Source organism: Balaenoptera musculus, chromosome 6 (genome assembly GCF_009873245.2).
Source record: "Balaenoptera musculus isolate JJ_BM4_2016_0621 chromosome 6, mBalMus1.pri.v3, whole genome shotgun sequence".
NCBI classification, from domain to species: Eukaryota; Metazoa; Chordata; class Mammalia; order Artiodactyla; family Balaenopteridae; genus Balaenoptera; species Balaenoptera musculus.
This window is the reverse complement of record NC_045790.1, coordinates 50,078,414-50,097,187: the sequence shown is the minus strand read 5'-3', so window position 1 is coordinate 50,097,187 and position 18,774 is coordinate 50,078,414. Positions and strand designations below refer to the sequence as shown.

General features: G+C 38.4%; 1 protein-coding gene across 6 annotated transcripts in view; it reads right to left on the bottom strand.

The window, feature by feature from the left end:
- The window catches only part of BNC2 (basonuclin 2), a 417,278-nt gene extending 398,751 nt beyond the window's left edge, over positions 1 to 18,527 (bottom strand). For 4 of the 6 annotated variants that reach the window (XM_036855919.1, XM_036855927.1, XM_036855928.1 and 1 more), the window contains exon 1: positions 18,365 to 18,451. In XM_036855919.1, coding sequence (XP_036711814.1) covers positions 18,365 to 18,367 — 3 coding nt within the window. In that variant the 5' untranslated portion in view covers positions 18,368 to 18,451. Of the gene's footprint in view, positions 1 to 18,364 lie in introns of all 6 variants that reach the window. The other 2 variants (XM_036855921.1, XM_036855924.1) reach the window with 2 other exon arrangements.
- Positions 18,528 to 18,774: the final 247 nt, after the last annotated feature.

Genomic DNA, 18,774 nt, shown 5'->3' with positions numbered 1-18,774 from the left:
GATTCAGCCAAAGATTTTATTAAAAAGAAATTTATGATGCAGTAGTTTATAAAAACACAACAAAACTCAATCTCATGATATTCTGAGAAATATCGAATATTAATAAATGGTTTTCTTTAGTTTCTTATCAAATATAAATTTCTTTTCCTGAGAATACTAATCCAAAAAACCTAGAAAGGTCCAATATCTCATGGTAAAGAGATGACACCAAAAAATGGAAGTAGGTTTCAAGTCTGACAGCTTCCATCTTCCAAGTCATGACTGCCCTCAATCTGCATATGGAATTCCATGGACAAAGTCAGGTGTAGGTATTGTGAATGGGTGTTGGAAAACACAGAGCTTTTAATTAAGTGCATTCTCAAGTATAATAAGCCACCCTGGAACAAGATAAAAAACATGGAGAACCCATCCAGCTAGACCTTACACTCCCAAAGGAATCATCATACATGACAGTGAATTATGACAAATCCCATCTTATGGGCCAAATGGTCCATGAAGACAGCACATGTGTTTCCTACAAAGATAGTATTAATGATGCACTCATGTTTTGGTCGAGCAGAGCTTTCCACCTTATAACAGGGCCTGCTAAGAGCCCTCTCTACCTTCACAGAACTATGTAAAAAGCTTTAGTAAACTACGTATGTATAAGTTCACTTTGGGTTTGGCTAAAAGAAAACACCCAACAGTTTACAGGTGTTTACTTCTAATACCAGTTGGTCTTAACTTTCTTTCAAATCAGAAAGTTCCAAAGTTTCAGAGAATTCTGGGGGAATCCAGAAACATCTAAAGTTAACTTTTCTGGAGTCAAACTTATTTCATTCCTTTTTATTTCTTGAATTCTCATTCCTAAAAATCTTCTACAAACTTCAAGATAGGGTGTGGGTGTGATTTCACAAAATAAACTGATTTTTCAAAACTGCTTTTAATATTTTTAACAATAAAATTATGCCAAGATCTATAAATTCCACGCAAAATTAGCGTTTTGTGCTGTGGAGAAGAGGTTGGAAGATGAATTGGAAGAAAGTTTAACAACACAGCATTTTCCGAGAAGGTATAACTAGTGCATTTCTCAACTGAGAACCAGAAAGTAATCATAAAGAAACTGATAAGTGTCACCTGAAACTACAACTTACGGGAATTCAAAAACAAATCTTAAAACATAAAAAAAAAAATAAAATCATATTCCCCTTTAGCAACTACTCTTTCCTTTGACTTCTGTCATCTGTCAGTATAGACAAGACTGCCTCAGAAACAGTTTATGTGCACAAATTTGTACTTCACTTGCTTTCTCATTTCTCATGTCCCGAGTATTTATTTATGCCCCACATATACAGATTTACTGAAACTAAGACAAAGTATACAATATAAGCTATGTGACAATCGTTCTAATTTCTAGCCAAAGAGCGCTTACATAAAACCATTTAATATCATGGAGCACTTATGCAGTCTCACATCTTAGGTAAAATTTTCCTTGATCGTCTCTGCCTTCAGAGGCCTCCTCAGGCCACAACCTATAATACTTTTACTCAGATTTCACAAGATCTACACTGAAGTACAATCTATCAGATACTTGCCACGTGCAGCCCAGTTGCATAAGACTACAAAATACTAACACAATTTGATGGTTAGAAAAATGTTTGTAAGCATGCATGTATGAATCTATATATGCAAAAAATCTCCCACCGGTTCTCCTAGAACCAAATGAGTTTCTATGGATATTAATAGGAAGTTCCATTATTGGTGGGGAAAAATAGTCAATATGTCTGAGTTGTCACCTCAGGACACTGCACTCATTCCAACAACACTACTATTGTTCAAAATGTTTCTGGAATTTTTCCTTTGTGACTATTTCCAGAGCCAATTCATAAGTTATATGAGAAAAATCAACTGTGCCAATTTTCTTCTTACCAAAAATAGAATTATTTGGCTTTATCACCCACCATGTTCATCAGGCTTAACTTCTAGACAATTCAGAAAACCAAAACTTTTGTCACAGAAAATTTGCTGGCACTGAAGATAATTAAAAGAATTAGATACAGGCTGTCCAAACCCAACGCCAAATGATGAGCTCCAAAACATTTTAAGCTAACATCAGTGTATGACCTTCTAGGGTGACTATTTTATACAGAATAATACTTACTTGTATCTACTTATTTTTGGTTTTCAAGTTTCCTTAGCACATTTATTAGTATATTAATTACTTTAATGTTTCACTCAAGTTTATGAATCTTATCAAATTTTTATTAACAAGTTCTTCGAATGTTATAAAACTTCCTTTAACTTGAGAAGGTACTAAAATGAATACCTAACTAGGTTTCCTTCCGAATTCTAAGTTTATCATTTATTTATTTCCCCATAGTGTCTTCAAAATTGCATATATTGTAATTACAAAATGGAACTGTAAAACTTAAAATGGTGAATTGTATGGTATGTGAATTATATCTCAATAAAGCTGTTTAAAAAAAAACTGAAGTCACCAAAATACCCAGTTAAGCTTCATTAAAAGGCCTAAATTACTAAAACTGACATAAAAGAATTATTCAAAAATCAACCAAAAACACAGATCACCCCAAACAGACCAATCAGGTAGCAAGCAAACTTGAATCATCACTTAAAATGGCTCAACATACCTCCTCATATGGGTTAGTGCAGGTACAAAGGGCCCCATTACAGGAGCAATTTAACTCAAGATACCTGAAAATTCTACCAGAAGTTGAATATTAAGGACTATCTATCAGTACACACATGTGTGCTGAATTACATAAATAATATCTCACTCCCAACCCAATATTAGATCTGTACAATTTTCTGAATAATGGGAAAGACTTTACACATTCTCACGAGTGGTATCACCACCTTATTACTCAAATGCACATCTGTGAAAAGCCTGATTATGGAGATATATTTTGCTTTAAACAAAGTTAACCATCGTGGTCCAGATCATGCTCAATCCATAGCGTCAAATTTGATTGCACAATGTATCTCTTATACATGTACTATAAGATACCATGCACACTACAAAACACAAATATAAAAATAGGAGAATGAGATAAATCGAATTTCATTTTCCCCAGATCTTATAGGATGACTTTTGCATACCTCTTGGGGTGTTTACATCTACTCTGGAAACCACTACTCCAATAAGCAGTTCAGATAATTGCAACAGCAAATACCATAAATAACCCTCCAAGTAATAACTAAGATCCGATAAAAACTGATAAAAAAAAATCTGTTAATGATTACAAGGAAAATCATATGCAGGTATATTCATTCACTCAATAAACATCTGCTGAGTGTTTCCCATACCAGGCACTGCTACAAGCAGCAGAAATTCAGAAATTAACAAGACAGGCAAAGGTCCCTGTTCTTATGGAGTTTGGCATCCTGGCAGGAAGGTGGACGACAAATAATAAACTACATATAAGTAAACAAATTAAGTATCTTTTCTAGTGGTGATAAATGCCATGAAGAAAAGAAGCAGGGATAGAGGTCAGAGAAACATACAGGGTGGAAAGACAGCTGGGGGACGAAAGCTGTCAGTAAGTTCTCTTTGAAGGGATAACATTTTCGAGGAGACATGAATGAAATAAGGGAGCAAGCCATGCAAAAATCTGGAAGAAGAGCATTCCAGGCAGAGGAAAACTGCATACAAAGGCCTAAGGAAGGTAGGAATTTGGCATATTCAGTGAACAGCAAGAAGGTCAGCATTATGGGAGCAGAGTGAGCGGTGGTAGGAAATGATTTTGGAGCACTGGGCAAGGATTACATCTTACATGTCCTTTTCAGTCACGGCAGGAGTTCGGATTTCACTGCAGGTGTGGTAAGATGAAAGAAGACACTGGAAGGTTTTGTGATAGGGAAGTGATTTCTCCGTAAAGAGTCCTCTGGGTATAGTGGGCAGGACAGAGGCAGGAATGGAAGCACCGGGCCAAATAGAAGCTACTGCGGTATTCCAGGTAAAGGGTGGTAGGGCTTTGACCAGGGTGATGGTGAATGGGTGGAAGTCAGGAGACAGATCTAACAGGACTTGCCCAGTAGATGAGGGGCACAAGAGGAGGAGACCCTGAAAGATCCTGAGGAAAAACGTGGTGAGCAAGGAGGTTGGGGAGTCACATAAACGTTAAGTCTCACGGCACTCATTTTAACTGGCCCTTTGTTTTTCAATGTATTTTTCTAACTATATTTTTATCAGTGTTCAACATTTCCTGTGCAATTTTTCCATTCTCTCCATCACCACCCTCACTTAATTTTTGGTTCTGACACCTTTTCAAATTTAAAATTTGGAATACATTAAACCCTATAGGTTTAAATAATAAAATTCTCACACTACACAACCGTACCACAACTGCTCTGAAACTTACAGACTGCAGACTGAAATAGGGACGCAAGGATGAAAGCTGGACTAGATCTAAGGAAATCACAGCCAACAGGAGGCTCCCCTGTCCACCAACATCTATCCTTCAGGCTCAGTGGATGTTCAGTGCCTTATCCTCCTACCTTCTCTTCCCCTAACAAATGCTTCTCTGTAGTCAAAATCTAATTGATATTAAAGTGTTCTAAAGGGAACAAAAGACTAAAGTAAAAAAAAAAAAAGAAACTAACTGGGAAGTTGCTGGAATCAACCAATGTGAAGTCAAAGGTACAGATTTAACTTTTTGGTCCTTTTTGGCACCCATGAAATAGTAAAGAGATGTTGAACATCACACAATGTGAAACACTGAGAATCTTTAAAATCTAATCTTGGCTCTAACTGTATAATGGAAAAGAGAATCCCAAAGTAATCGAGGAACTTTTCTATCACACAGAAAATAGATGCAGAGATTAAACACACACACACATGCACACACACCCCCTTACTGACTTCTCAACTGCAGTGTATTCCACCTATATATAAGGACAATCTCAAATCATGATATTTCTCTACAAGGTATTATTAAACAATAGAAACTTTCTCTAAAAGGTATTTAACTGGTCTTAAGCTTTATTATTTTAAAAAACAACAACATACATCTTTTTCTCCTCCTGGAAACTGCAGCCTTATTCTGTGGCTTCCCACCATTCTCACCTACCCATATACAAAACACATTACATGTAAGGTAGTAGCATGAAGTATCTCCCAAGAAATTTAAAATGAATGAAATGGGACTGCCATCTGCATTAGATCCATAAAAAACCAAACAGATGCAAAGTCACCTTAACAAGTAGCTCCCAGGACAGTTGCCTAATATCTGCTTGAGAATATTAACATATCCAGAGAAAAAAGAATTTATCAGTCAGAAGGTGAATGGGAAGCAGAAAAAAGCAACAGGGGTCAATTTTGTCAATGCTCTTCCAAGCACAGTCCAGGAGTGAGGAGTCTGAAGGGTGCATTGTAAACAGAGGCCAATGGAAAGGTTTTCTCTACAGAGGGAGGAGGCCCTTACACCCTCCACCTCCATCCCTAATATTCTCTGATCAAATTCCAAGTTCATAAAGCAATGAGCAATATTTGGATTATGATTTGACTCCCTACTTAAATTTGCCTGCAAAGGAGAGAATGTGCTAAGCATGCCGATAGGCGTAGTACAGAAGTATTTCACCTAATAAGGTATGTAGGTATACACATGTTCACATGGCGTGTGTGCAGGCATGCACATGTGGGTATGTAATCTCCACCCCTCAGTCAGTGAACAGCTGAATGAGTCCATGAAGGACTGATCTCTTTTAAGCATGTATTGACAAAATTAGATTTCTAAACATACAAAGACCAGTGGAGTCCCCTGGACCATGGTTATTCTTTCAAGATAATGAATACCCTCTTGCCAATGAACTTTGTGCTCCTTCATATTAGGGTTAGAACTTCTACCTCATCTGTTAGACATACGGTGCCAAACAGAGTGTCATGTGTATCACAGAAATGCAATAGCCTGTTTAATTACAATCTAAAATACTGAAAAGTTGTGTTATGCTGTGGAAAATAATGACAACCACAACTCCCATGCCTATGTGAAATGTACCACTTGAACATAAAAACCTGATCATTTTCAAAAGCATCTTTTACTTTTACCAAATCAGTATACTATTGTCTAATGTTTCATGCAAATCTACAGCAAGTTATTCTACATATAGTAACAAACAGTTACCTGCTGGCTGTTAACAGATTACTTTGGCATATGTGTATTTCAGAAACACAGTTTGACAATATTAATGAAATATTCAATGATACACTCAATATTCATCCACGCCATCCATAACATATACCTATAACTACAAAAAATATTGTACCAGGCATTACTGCAGTATGAAAATGCACATATGTGTCAAACCCTTCCCCCTCACACACCCAAAAACAAAATTTCAGTGAACTATATTATTCTGCTTTCTCCCTCTCCCATAAGGAAGTTGCAGACTATCAGTTTGCCACTGATACTTCTACCTACACACACGCACACACATTTCATTAGATCTAATTATCACTGTCCTCTGTACACAGAAATGTCATGTCAGTGACTGGTTGCTGTTTATGGGCATAAGCAAAGCTGCAAAGACCAATGGACACACATAAATCCTTTATGTGAAAATATTTTTTGCAAAGGACACTTACAGGGTAAAAAAATACGGCTTAACACGTGGCAGAATTTCTGAGTTTAAAAAATATTTATCTACTTTTTCATATTATTCAGAGTTAATGTACTCTGAAGTGAAATTAATGTTTTAGTCTATCAAAAACCAATATGAACAAATATTATACTTTGTTTCCTATCACCATTTTGAATGAGAGGAAAACTGAACTATCATATTGTACTTCCAGAAGCTTACCTGTTAGCGTACAGACGTGTTAGCATAAAAAAACTTCCCTAATCCACTAGAGTAAAATGTGTATTACAGGGAGATTAAATACCATAGGACAGAGAAATGAATGGGCTTTCTTTGTATGGCTGTATTTTTCCAGGTAATTACATACTTTATGTCCTTAAACCATGAAAGATACCATTACAGTACACATGATTTTGTCATTCCATATATATAAAACAAGATACATATGAGCATGTCAAAACATGTGAAACAGAAAAGTAGCATTGATTTATTGCTCAACATTAATAAAAACTGTGTCATTTGTTATAATGAAATTTATTATAACCAAAAATCAAGTGTATGGTAAATATAAGATTTTCTACCATACAATTTTTATAAATGATTGTAAATCCTCTATAGAATTTTCACCAGGAGAAAAGTAATTGTATGTCATAAGATACAATTTAAAATTGGCTAATTATTATTTATGTAACTTAGGTAAACATTGATGAGGGGGGAAAAATACATACTCTCCACATATATATTTGATCAGTTTGCCATCTAATTAATAGTTGATACTGAATGAATAATGAAACTTTTGTCCAAACTAACTGGCAAAAGGCCAAAACCAGACAATGTAGCTAAGCAAGAACGGCTCATCAGAATACTAGGAAAGAAATTACTTTAGATGGGGATAAATATAGTTGTTTCTTAGCATGAATAAAGAAAAATTAGAACTTTAAAAGGGAACAAACTTTTTTTAAATTCATCAATGATACAGCATAGCCGCCCCCAAATTACGTTATCTTTCATTTGCTCTCAAGCTTCTCTAACTCAATGATGAGGCATATTAATTACAAAATTTGTCAGGTAAACTTTAAAATAAGCTCATGTCTCCAAATGTGCCATGCCAGATTTGAACATGGTATTTATTTAAAACGTAACTGGACCAGTTAGTTTGGGTTTGAGATCATACAGTAATTTTTAGTTTTAATCACTGGTGGTGTTCTTTAGTTACAATGGAATATCTAGGAAGACAAATTTTCTCAATAATTTTTTTTTCCTTTCCTTTTGAGCTATTTATAAAACTAAAAACAATTATTTCTAGGTACTTAATTCCACCCTCCAGGGTATGAAGTGTATCTCTTATATAGAACACCTAGAATGCTTTTAAACTCAATGATAATTAAGAAACATCAAAGCAAAACCAGGGTGTTTCACAGGGAGCTAAGAGCCATCATCTTTTGGCTACCAAATGACATATTTCTTGTCCCCTGGAGTATCACCAAGAGTTTTTTACCCAAACAATAGATGTATTTTCCTAACATAGCCTTTACGCTTCTGAGGATCAGATAATTCTGAGTTTTAAAAGTAAACTGCTAAGGGCAACAGAAGAAAGAATAGACAGATAAGACTACATCAAACTTAAAAACTTCTATACAGCAAAGAAAGTAATCAACAGAGTGAAAAAGCAACCTACTGAATGGGAGAAAATATTTGCAAACCATATTTCTGATAAGGAGTTAATATCAAGAATATATAAAGAACTCCTACATTTCAACAACCAAAACTCAAATAATCCAATAAAAATGGACAAAGGACTTGAACAGCCATTTCTCCAAAGAAGATATACAAATGGCCAACAAGCATATAAAATGATGCTCAACATCATTAATCATCGGTAACTTCAAACCAAAACAATGAGATATAACCTCTCATGTGTTAGTAAGGTCACTAAAAAAAAAAAAATCAAAAACATAAAGTAACAAGCATTGACAAGGATGTGGAGAAATTGAAACCCTTGTGCATTGTTGGTAGGAGTGTAAAATGGGGCAGCAGCCACAGAAAACAGAAAGGAGGTTCCTCAAAAAATTAAAAATAGAACTACTATATAATCCAGCAACTCCATTTCTGGATATATATCCAAAAGAATTGAAAGCAGAATCTTGCAGAGTTATTGGCACACCCATGTTCACTGCAGCATCATTCACAATTGCCAAGAAGTGGACTCAATCTAAATGTCCATCTAAGGATGAACGGGTAAAGAAAATGTGGTATATACATACAATGAAATATTATTCAGCCTTTAAAAAAAAGGAAATCCTGTCATGTGCTACAACGTGGATTAACCTCGAGGACATTATGCTAAGTGAAATAAGCCAGTCACAGAAGGATATATACCACATGATTCCATTTATATGAAGTATTTAAAGTAGTCAAATTCTTAGAAAGTGGAATGGTTGTTGCCAGCATCTATGGGGAGGGGAAAAGGGAAGCTGTTGTTCAATAGGCATAGATCTAAGTTTCCATTTTGCAAGATGAACAAGTTCTAACAATCTGTTGCACAGCAAGATGTAGCTAACACTACTATACTGTATATTTAAAATGATTAAGTTATTAAATTTTATGTGATATTTTTATCAGAATAAAAATAAACTGCAAAAGAACCAAGAACAGCTAAAATAATCTTGAAAAAGAGGAACAAAGTTGGAAGACACACACTTCTCAGTTGCAAACAATGCAAAGCTACAGTAATCAAGACTGTGGTATTTGCACAGGGATAGACATATAGATCAGTGGAACCAAGTGGAGAGTTCAGGGGAAAAAAACCCTTACATCTATGGTCAAATGATTTTCCCAAAAGGTACTATGATAATTCAAAGGGGCAAAGAACTGTTAACCAATGATGCTGGGAACAACTGAACATCCTCATTCAAAAGAATGAAGCTGGACCCCTACTTCATATTATACACAAAAGTTAGCCCAAATGAATCAAGAACTTAAACGTAAGAGTTCAAACTATAAGGCTCTTAGAGTAAATTTTCATGAGCGTGGGTTAGACAATGATTGCTTAGCACACCAAAATTACAAACAACAAAAGAAAAAATAAATTGGATTTTGTCAAAATTTAAAGCTTCTGTGCTTCAAAGGACACCATCAAAAAAATAAGACAACCCACAGAATGGGAGAAAATATTTACAAATCTTGTATCTAATAAAGACTTGTGTCCAGAATACATAAAGAGCTTACAACTCAACAATAAAAAGACAACCTAAATGAAAAAAGAGTAAAGGATTTAACAGACATTTCTGCTAAACAGAGAAGATATACAAATGGCCAATAAGCATATGAAATGATGCTCAACATCACTAATCATCAGGGAAATTCAAATCAAAATCACTTTACACCCACTAGGATTGTTAAAATTAAAAGACAGAAACAAGTTCGGAGAGGATGTGGAGAGATTAGGAAACTTATACACTGTTAGTGGGAATGTAAAACGTGCAGCTGCTTTGGAAAACGATTTGGCAGTTCCTCAAAAGGTGAAAGGTAGGGACTTCCCTGGTGGCTCAGTGGTCAAGAATCCGCCTGCCAATGCAGGGGACACGGGTTCGAGCCCTGGTCCGGGAAGATCCCACGTGCCACGGAGCAACTAAGCCCATGCGCCACAGCTACTCAGCCCACATGCTGCAACTACTGAAGCTCATGCACCTAGAGCCCATGGTCCACAACAAGAGAAGCCACAGCAATGAAAAGCCCGCACATCGCAACAAAGACCCAACGCAGCCAAAAATAAATAAATTTATTAAAAAAAAAAAGTGAAAGATAGAGTTGCCACATGACTCAGCGATTCCACCCCTAGGTATATCCCTAACAAAAATGAAAACAACACATGCACACAAATGTTCACGGCAGCATTACTCGTAATAACAAAAAAGTGAACACTACTCAAATGTCAATCGTTGGATGAATGAATAAATAAAATGTGCTACAGCCATACAATGGAATGTTATTAATTGTACTTTTTAAGCATATGAATTGTACAGTATGTGAATTATATCTCAATATAGCTATTAAAATGGTAAACAGCTCTGATTATATAGTCCTATCACATAAAATATAAAGTGCTCCCACTGGAAAGAAATATAGAAATTACAAAACTCACTTGTTTTACCAAAGATGAAATGGAGGCTCTCAGACCTAGGTAGACTAGAATGGGACCTGCCTCTAAACCCAGTCCCCGGGCTGTTCTCACTCTGGAGTGGACAGTGGTGCAACTGCTTTCCAAGGCGTGGTCAGCCAGCTGAGATACTGACTGCATGAAGAATAGGTGCAGGATTCTTTTAGAGAGTAGCTCCTGACATGCATTCCTTTTCTTTAACTACCACATGGCTTTTTGGGGGGAAGGTAAAATTACAGCCTCAAATGTCCCTCCTTCCTCTTCTACTTCTGCCAACACAAACCATAATGAATGGGAACGGGAATATTAGAAGGGGCAATGTTAACACACCCCTGCCTTGTCCGTGGGAAGGCCACCAGGTCACCTGAGATGATCAAAGTACATTCATCTTACTATCTGCACAGAACTTCCATCCAATGGTCAAGAGACTGGGACAAGGCCCTGGGCTGGCTGGGCACTTAGCTGTCAATTACTGAATGAATATGTATTTCCCTGAACAGGATCATCCCACCTGAAGAAAGGAATGTGGAAATAGCTCATCTCTCCTCCCTGAAACAAAGATAACTTGGCCCACAAGACGCCATGAAAAGCTTAGCAGAGAAAGTTTCAAATACAACTGTGAAAAAGTTAGCCTTGGCTAAAGAAGGTAAGGTCAAGTAAAACTTGAAAATCACTTTATAATGATTCAGTAATAAATCATTCATATATTTGCAAAGCTACTGGGGAGCCCTAAAAGAGTTTGGTAAACTGACAAAAATTATTTAAATTAGAAAGACAAAAATATTCTAGTCACCCCTAGCAACAAAGATTTTCCTAATTTAAAAAAATAAATGAACTTGTGGGTAAAGTGAGATGCAGGTATTATAATTTACCATTTTCTATTCAAATGTGTTGAGAATTCTTAAAAAGTAATCTGATGAATCTTAAGATGTTGAGTAATATTTTCCAATCCAAAGTCTGCAAATATTGGTCTTTATTATGATTTGCAAATAATCCAATGATCATCTTTTTCTTCCTTTACACTGAGGCAACAAGGCAAATGCATTTTTAAGGAATCAAGGGATAATACAAAAGATGCTAGAGGGAAATCAAAGGGGGAAAATAGTAACATAGGAAAATAAATAGGCTACATTATTTTACATAGATTTTAAAATACATATATGACATCTATGAAATATCTCTTAAATTCTTTTCTAGATATGGAAGAATTAACAAACTGCTAATAAATCCATTTACATAGATGATTCAGTCAGTATAAAAAATAGTTATAATACACTGAATAGTCACCAGAAACATCACTTGGGTCCTCTGAAAGATTAAAAAATGAAAATAAGACTCTTCCTTGCTGTCCAACTTATTCAATTCTCCCCTCAAATGAAGTTTAGCTGAAAACAATGCGACTGACTTAAGCTCCGCACAGGCAAATCTTGGCAGCCCTCAACTCTGACTATCTCCTTGGCCTGTTAAGCAAAATTCCTTCACAAACTGTTGGTCTCTGCAATAACTCCTACAGAGCTCATTACTGCCAGCATCGGCCTATCCCCCGTGTTGTGCATTTATCCCCGGGATGCATATCAACATGTGGCACATGTCCTTGACGTGCACAGAAGGGCTGCACCCCAGGACAGCAGCATGCACGACAATAGTGTCGACTCTCACTTCTCTATGGTTGCTGGGATGTAACCGAGAAATCTAATAACTGTGACAGTGGGGCCTTTCGGTTTTTCCTTGCCTTTCCAGACAGTGAAGCTGCACAGACACTAATGAAAGGTTAAATGAATAGGAATGGTTGACAAGAGGTACAATGAAGAAGGAGCTTGGTAATCCAGACACTGAGCAGAGATCCTTGGCTCAAGCAGAGAAAGGACAGCACATCGTCGAGTCACAATATTTAAAACAGCTTGCTATACACAGAGGCTTTTGTGTCTGGGTACACGTCTGGCTTTGGACTAAAAAAAAAAAAAAAGACACTGAAAAGGAATTTCAGCATGGGGCACTTTGGCAAATGTAAGGTCATAATAAGAGAAAAATGTTTTGTGTGGGTTCTTACATCTTTGTACTGAGCACAAAAAAGCAGAGACTGTGAACTCGTGAACCACAAGTTCCAAGACAATACTGTACATTTTGACAACTATTAAATACTGTATCTAGAGGGGTGGCTTGATGCAATTCCCACTGGTAAGATATACATGCAGTGACTCATTTAGCAGCTCTACATTCTGCCTTCCTTGAGGAAGAATTCCTGAATGCTCATCTTAGAGTTCTATAGTCAAGGTCTAGTCTTCAAGTGATTTGTTACGAATACTACCACCAAAACTCTCAAACCATCTTCCACTCACTGCAAAACTTCCCAGCAGCTTCCTGTAAGGAAACTGAATTTATCACCCTAGCAATGTGTAAAGTACAAGGCAAACTTTTTTGTAATTTCAAGTGACTGCAGTAGTGAAACATCCTCGGCTAGAATTCTTAATTATGGAATTAACTTTTTTTCAGTTCCCCACTCACTATACCTTAAGGGAAGGTTATATTCCTTGGGGAACTGATTTTAAATTATCATAACAAGGCTATTCAAATCACCAAGAAAAAAGTGCTCCAGAATGTCAAGGGAAAAATAAAGCAAAAGGAAAAAAAAACTGACATTGTTAGATATAGATTTTTTTAAAGGAAAAAAATGTATGACTCTGCTATGGCCAAACATTAAAAAATGATATATCTGTAAAACTGTTCCTATGCATAAGCACAAGTTAGAATATAGTTTCACAATAAATGGTAAAATCGTACTGAGAACATGCTTTAAAACAAGGGAGCCTCTTTGAACAGCCAAATTAAATTATAGCTGAACTCTTGCTTGTACTGAGGGTTCTAATAAGCCACAAATAAAGACTTTTATTGGCTAGCAACATAATGAGAGCTACTGTGCAGAAGATTAAAAAAAGACCAATCTGGGTAGTTTATCTCACCGATTGTATTATTTACTTAAATGGTAAATAAGTTTGTCCAAAGTAATGCTATTAAAAACTAGCATATAAATATTAAAGCGCAATTATGATCAATGACCATTTAAAGTAAACATCACAGATTTTAGTGATAAACAAATGTGAAATTAAACAAATATTGAAGTTAATACCACTTAAGTTCTATTTCTTTAAATTTAACTAATTTATTGATCCCTAATACACTGGCTTTATAAATGGTTTACTATTTATGCTTATATCATGAAGTATTTATCTTAAAGGAGTTTTCTCTCCAGAGTACGGCAGTTATGCGTATAACTACTTCAAAAAAAAGGAGGTTGCCCTGAGTGAACATAAAGAAGGTACCCCCCTCCTCAGTGATTTGGTAGGAAGTTCCTTTTAACAGAACTTTGAAGGTTGGCCTCTTTAACAGACCTCCATCAGTTGACAAAGCTACAAACAGTACTTAGCAAACCAAAACAGATTTAAAATGTATCGGGGTGCATTTTGCTTGATCCTCAGATCATCTGAAAGGTAGAACCCTAGAAATCTTAGCTGACTATTTGACTGTTCTTGGAGACAGTTCTGCTGCTTCTATCACAGCTAAAAAAAAAAAAAAAAAAAAGAAACTACAATAGCACCTCTAAGCCTAAACACTAAGCCAGTACTCATTATCTCTTTTTCTGCAACATTCTGATTGCTAGAGTGATTTTTAAAAAAAAAAAAAAAAACCTTAAGTATATCTAATAAAATCATGAGGCTCCCTCTAGCTCTTGAGAGAGGAGTTTACTAACCAATGATCCAATGATCCTATGTAATTCCCATCCAACAGGAAAGATTTGAGGAGGCTGCCTCCCTTCCACAGAAATGTTTTTCAACTGTTTCTTGTAAGGATGTAGATGGTAAATGAGACCAGCTGCAGAGGAATTCAGAAAGCACTGCTCCTCAAGTCCGCAATGAGTTAAGAATCTATTAACTGCTTCCAACCTAAGCCTTAGATACAAAATTCTATAGTGAAACTTTAACCTGTTTAAACTATATATACACTCCCAACTTAGATTTACCCACTTGCTAAAACTAAATTTAATCAAAAAATAAGGACATGCATGAATGAGTATCTATCTACAGAAGTTGTTACTTGTAATCCGGTCTCAGTTCTAAAAACCTACATATAAATTCAGGATCTTGAAATTTTTTAAAAACATTTTATTAACAGTGTATCTGTGGCTTTTATATAAAAGAGGCTGATGGTAATTTGTAGAAAACATGTCCATGTACCATAATATTTATATACAACACTGTTAATAACTTTTATTGTTTAATCTTTTCTGCTATTCAGCCCTAGATATTTTGGGATTGTCGTTATTCAGAAGACTATAAATACAGTCCAAGTATGCCATTGATATTTAGTCTACTTTACAATAGCCATAAAAGACACACAGTCAACTGGCAAATCATTTCAAACAAGTGAAAATGAAAAAATGCTAAATCGAACTCCTACTACTCATTAGGACCACCTTTCAAATACTCAAGGAACATTTAAAATTGTGTGGAACCTTAACTCTAAAATTAAAAATAAAGGGAACCACTACCTTCAAGTCATCACCTATTGGGGGCTCCCTTAATATAAGAAATATTCCCAGGAACAACAACAAAAAGGAAAGCTCCCCCCACCCCCACCCCCGCCCCTTTTTGAGCCAGTGTCCAATTTCTTCTTTTCTGAACAGCTGTATTATCCAACTTAAGTTGCTCTGCTAATTTCGGTCCCACAAGGACTAACTTGGAAGGCAAAAAAATACAAGAAAAGATCAATTTGCTGGGAAAGATCAAATGAGAAAACTGTGGGGACAGCACCAGGTCAGTGTGTGGAGAACTAAGCAGACCTGTTCTTCATTAACTGTGGCTCTCTGGGGATGTCACACACTACCTGTCCGTGGGCTTTATTGAACTGCCTAACCCGCCTCTCTGTTCCATTCTTCTGGGCTCAAGTGAATCATATCCTGCTGCTGACAAGTTAGCAGGGGACTGCGGCTGCAACATGAAAGTACTTTTCTTTCTTGTCTAAATCAGGCAGATTTTTGAAAAGACGACACAGCATTGACTCGTGACATGGCAAGATGAAACGAGAGGTCTGGGCCGGTCTTGGAGCTGTGCAGATAAAAGTAATCAAATGACACTCCTGGAATGCAAATTGGCATTCTTGACTGCAGCAATTGCACAACCATGAAACATCCCTGACAGCAAGCAAGATTAGGACAAAATGTTATGTAAAGCACTGAACTCAAAAACTCTCACTTGAAAATTCAAACTGTAACACTTACATTTTAATATAGCAATAGTCAGCTCCGCTTTTGTCTGCTGCTTTTTGTAATCACATATCCCTGCCTGACAGATATCTTACATTTCAGGGGGAAGAAAAACGTCAGGTATTGGGAAGGTACGACTGCTATTAATATTTTCTTCCTATTTATTTTTTAAAATCACGCGAGGTTGGTTCTTTTTCAAAGCCTTACATGCAAACAACAGCGAACTTAATATTCTCAAGGACAGTTTGAGACTTTTCTCACAAGATACTCAAACCGAGTTCACGTTCAGCCTCAGTATTACTTCCCTCAGGTGAAGACACTCCTGTACGTTGGTAAAGTGATTAGCAATCTGGATTTTACTACTCTCCAGGAACAGAAAGAGCAGCTCCAACTAAGAACTTCTTTAAGGCTGAAGAGTTTAAATAAAGCAGCTATAAATATAACACAGAACACAGATACCCTATGAAAGTTCACAAGGGATTTTTTGGGTGACTCCAAAGGGTCAATCAAGCAAGTTCTATTAACTTGCACAGGGTCTCACTACTCTTGAGTATGTCCTCAAGTCAGACACACTACACAGGAATAAATTCCACCACTTAAATAATGTATGTGTGTGCACAGTAACATCTGAAACTGCAGAATACAAAGCAGTGGGTGACAAATGTGCTTAACCACTGTTCAAAGTGATTAGTATTTGGGAATAGATGTGTAGACAAATAGTATAGTATAGGCGAGGGGGGAAGGGAAGGAAAATAATACCTACAACCGGCTTTTACAGTGTTCTTGTGTAAAATGTGGCTATAAGAAAAACCCTCAAGTGCTAAACAGATATATTTAATATTTTGTTTTGACGCCTCCACTTAAATACAGATTCCAACCATTGCAACTGTCCACGAAGTACATAAGAAATAATAAAACAGGCCACTTTCTGCCACTTTAATCCTGGGTACACAGGATTATTTCATGATGTCTTTTGTACATCAGTTTTACAACAGCTTGACTCTAGGGTAAATGCGAACCACCGTAAATCGCACACTGCTTTCAAAACCACTTTAATTTCTGTCAGCTTTACTGTAACCTCAGTCCTGGGCTCACGTTTTTGTTTTGTTTTTTTTTTTTTTTTTTTGGTGCCTGCATTTGACAGTCGCATCCCCTACACTCCAGTCGTGACTTTGATCACTGAAACGAGATGTCACATTAGGAGGAAGGGAAGAGAGAAAAAAAAAATGCCAACCCACTATCTCCCTTTTTCTTACATAGTCCATCTACATGCGGAACGCAGTACATCAGAACCCCAAGAGGGGGTAACAATAGCAGCAAAGGGTGGGAGCAAACTAAAAGGAAGGGAGTGGTCCAGCCCCATTTCTAACAAATCACTTCCCCGAAAGCGGACAGAGCGCTCAGCAGCCGGCGAGCTAATTGCCAGCTGCCTCGCTGCAGAGAAGCTGCTTCGGGTAGAGTGGCTGTGCTGGAATCTCGCTTCGCAACGCCTTCCCATCTTCTCCACCACTTGCACTTGGAACTTTTTTTTTTTTTTTTTTAAATCTCAGCCTCACTTTACAGAGAATTTCACCCAGGTTTAGGTGGGGTATTTTTTCTTTTTTTTTTTTTTTTTTATCCTGCCCTCTCCCCGGGCCCCAAATGCCACCCTCCAGTCAATGTGTAAGTAACACAAATCGGCTCCTGTCGAGCTCCACCTCAAAATCTCTCTCTCTCTTTAGGGCTGATTTTACTGCCCTGCGTTTTACACATTCTTCAGAAAACCTCCAGGAGCACTTCCTACATCTTCTTCATTTACAAAGGGAGGGTTCCCCAACGGGAGGGCGAGGAGGGGAAAATCAGAGGTGCCGGGGACCGGGCGGCGGTGTCCTCCCCGCGCGGCACACCAGCGCGCCCAGGCGCCCACGCCCAGCCGCCGGCCCCGCACTCGCGGGCAAGTTTTAAAAGTTACCGTGGGTCCACACGGCGTTCCTCTCCGCCCCGAGCTCCTTCCAGCGCTCCATCAGCCCCCGTCTGCCTCCCGGCCCGTCCCAACTCCCTGGAGCCGCCTGCCCGCTTACCGCTCACCTTGCCCCGCCGGCCGCGAGAGGGGCAACCTTCCCGAGCCCCCCTCGCCCGTGCGCACACCCGCCCTCCCACCTGGAGCTCTCCTCCGCCACTCGGGCCAAGTTGAGGGGCGAATTCGGGAGCGGGACCGGGGTGGACTGGGGCTCTCCTTTCCTGCCCGCCCTCCCCAGCGCCCCCCTCCACCTCCCGCCGCTGGACTGGAGGAAAACACGGCCCCCGGGCGGCCCCCGAGGCGCGCCGACGCGGGACTCCTTTCTTCCGAAGTCTAGAATAAAAAGGAAAGGAGGGTGGAAACTTCTTACCATCTCGGCATGCTGGTTGTCAAGTGCAGCCCCCGCCTCTTGGTCTCCTCTTAGCGGCCGCGCCTGGACCAGCCCCTCCGCCGCCTCACGCTCCTTCAGTCTCGGCCTTTCTTTCCCTCCCCCTCCCGATTTCCTCCGGGCAGCCGCTCTCGCCGCCTCCGCCTCTCCCCGCCCGCCCGCGAGCGCCCTCGCCGCGGCCCCTCTGCGCTCAGGTGACTGATTTACACCCGCGTGCAGGGTCGCCTTCGCTCCCCAAGTCGGAGCCTGCTGAGTTCCCCCGGTTCCTCGGCACAAAAAAAAAAAGGAACGGACTGTCCCGGGAGGGGGCTGCTGGGGGGCGGGGTAGGGGGGGGGAACCGGCGGGCGAGGTGACCTCGGGCGGATTTGCAAGCCGCACAAGTTTCTCCTCT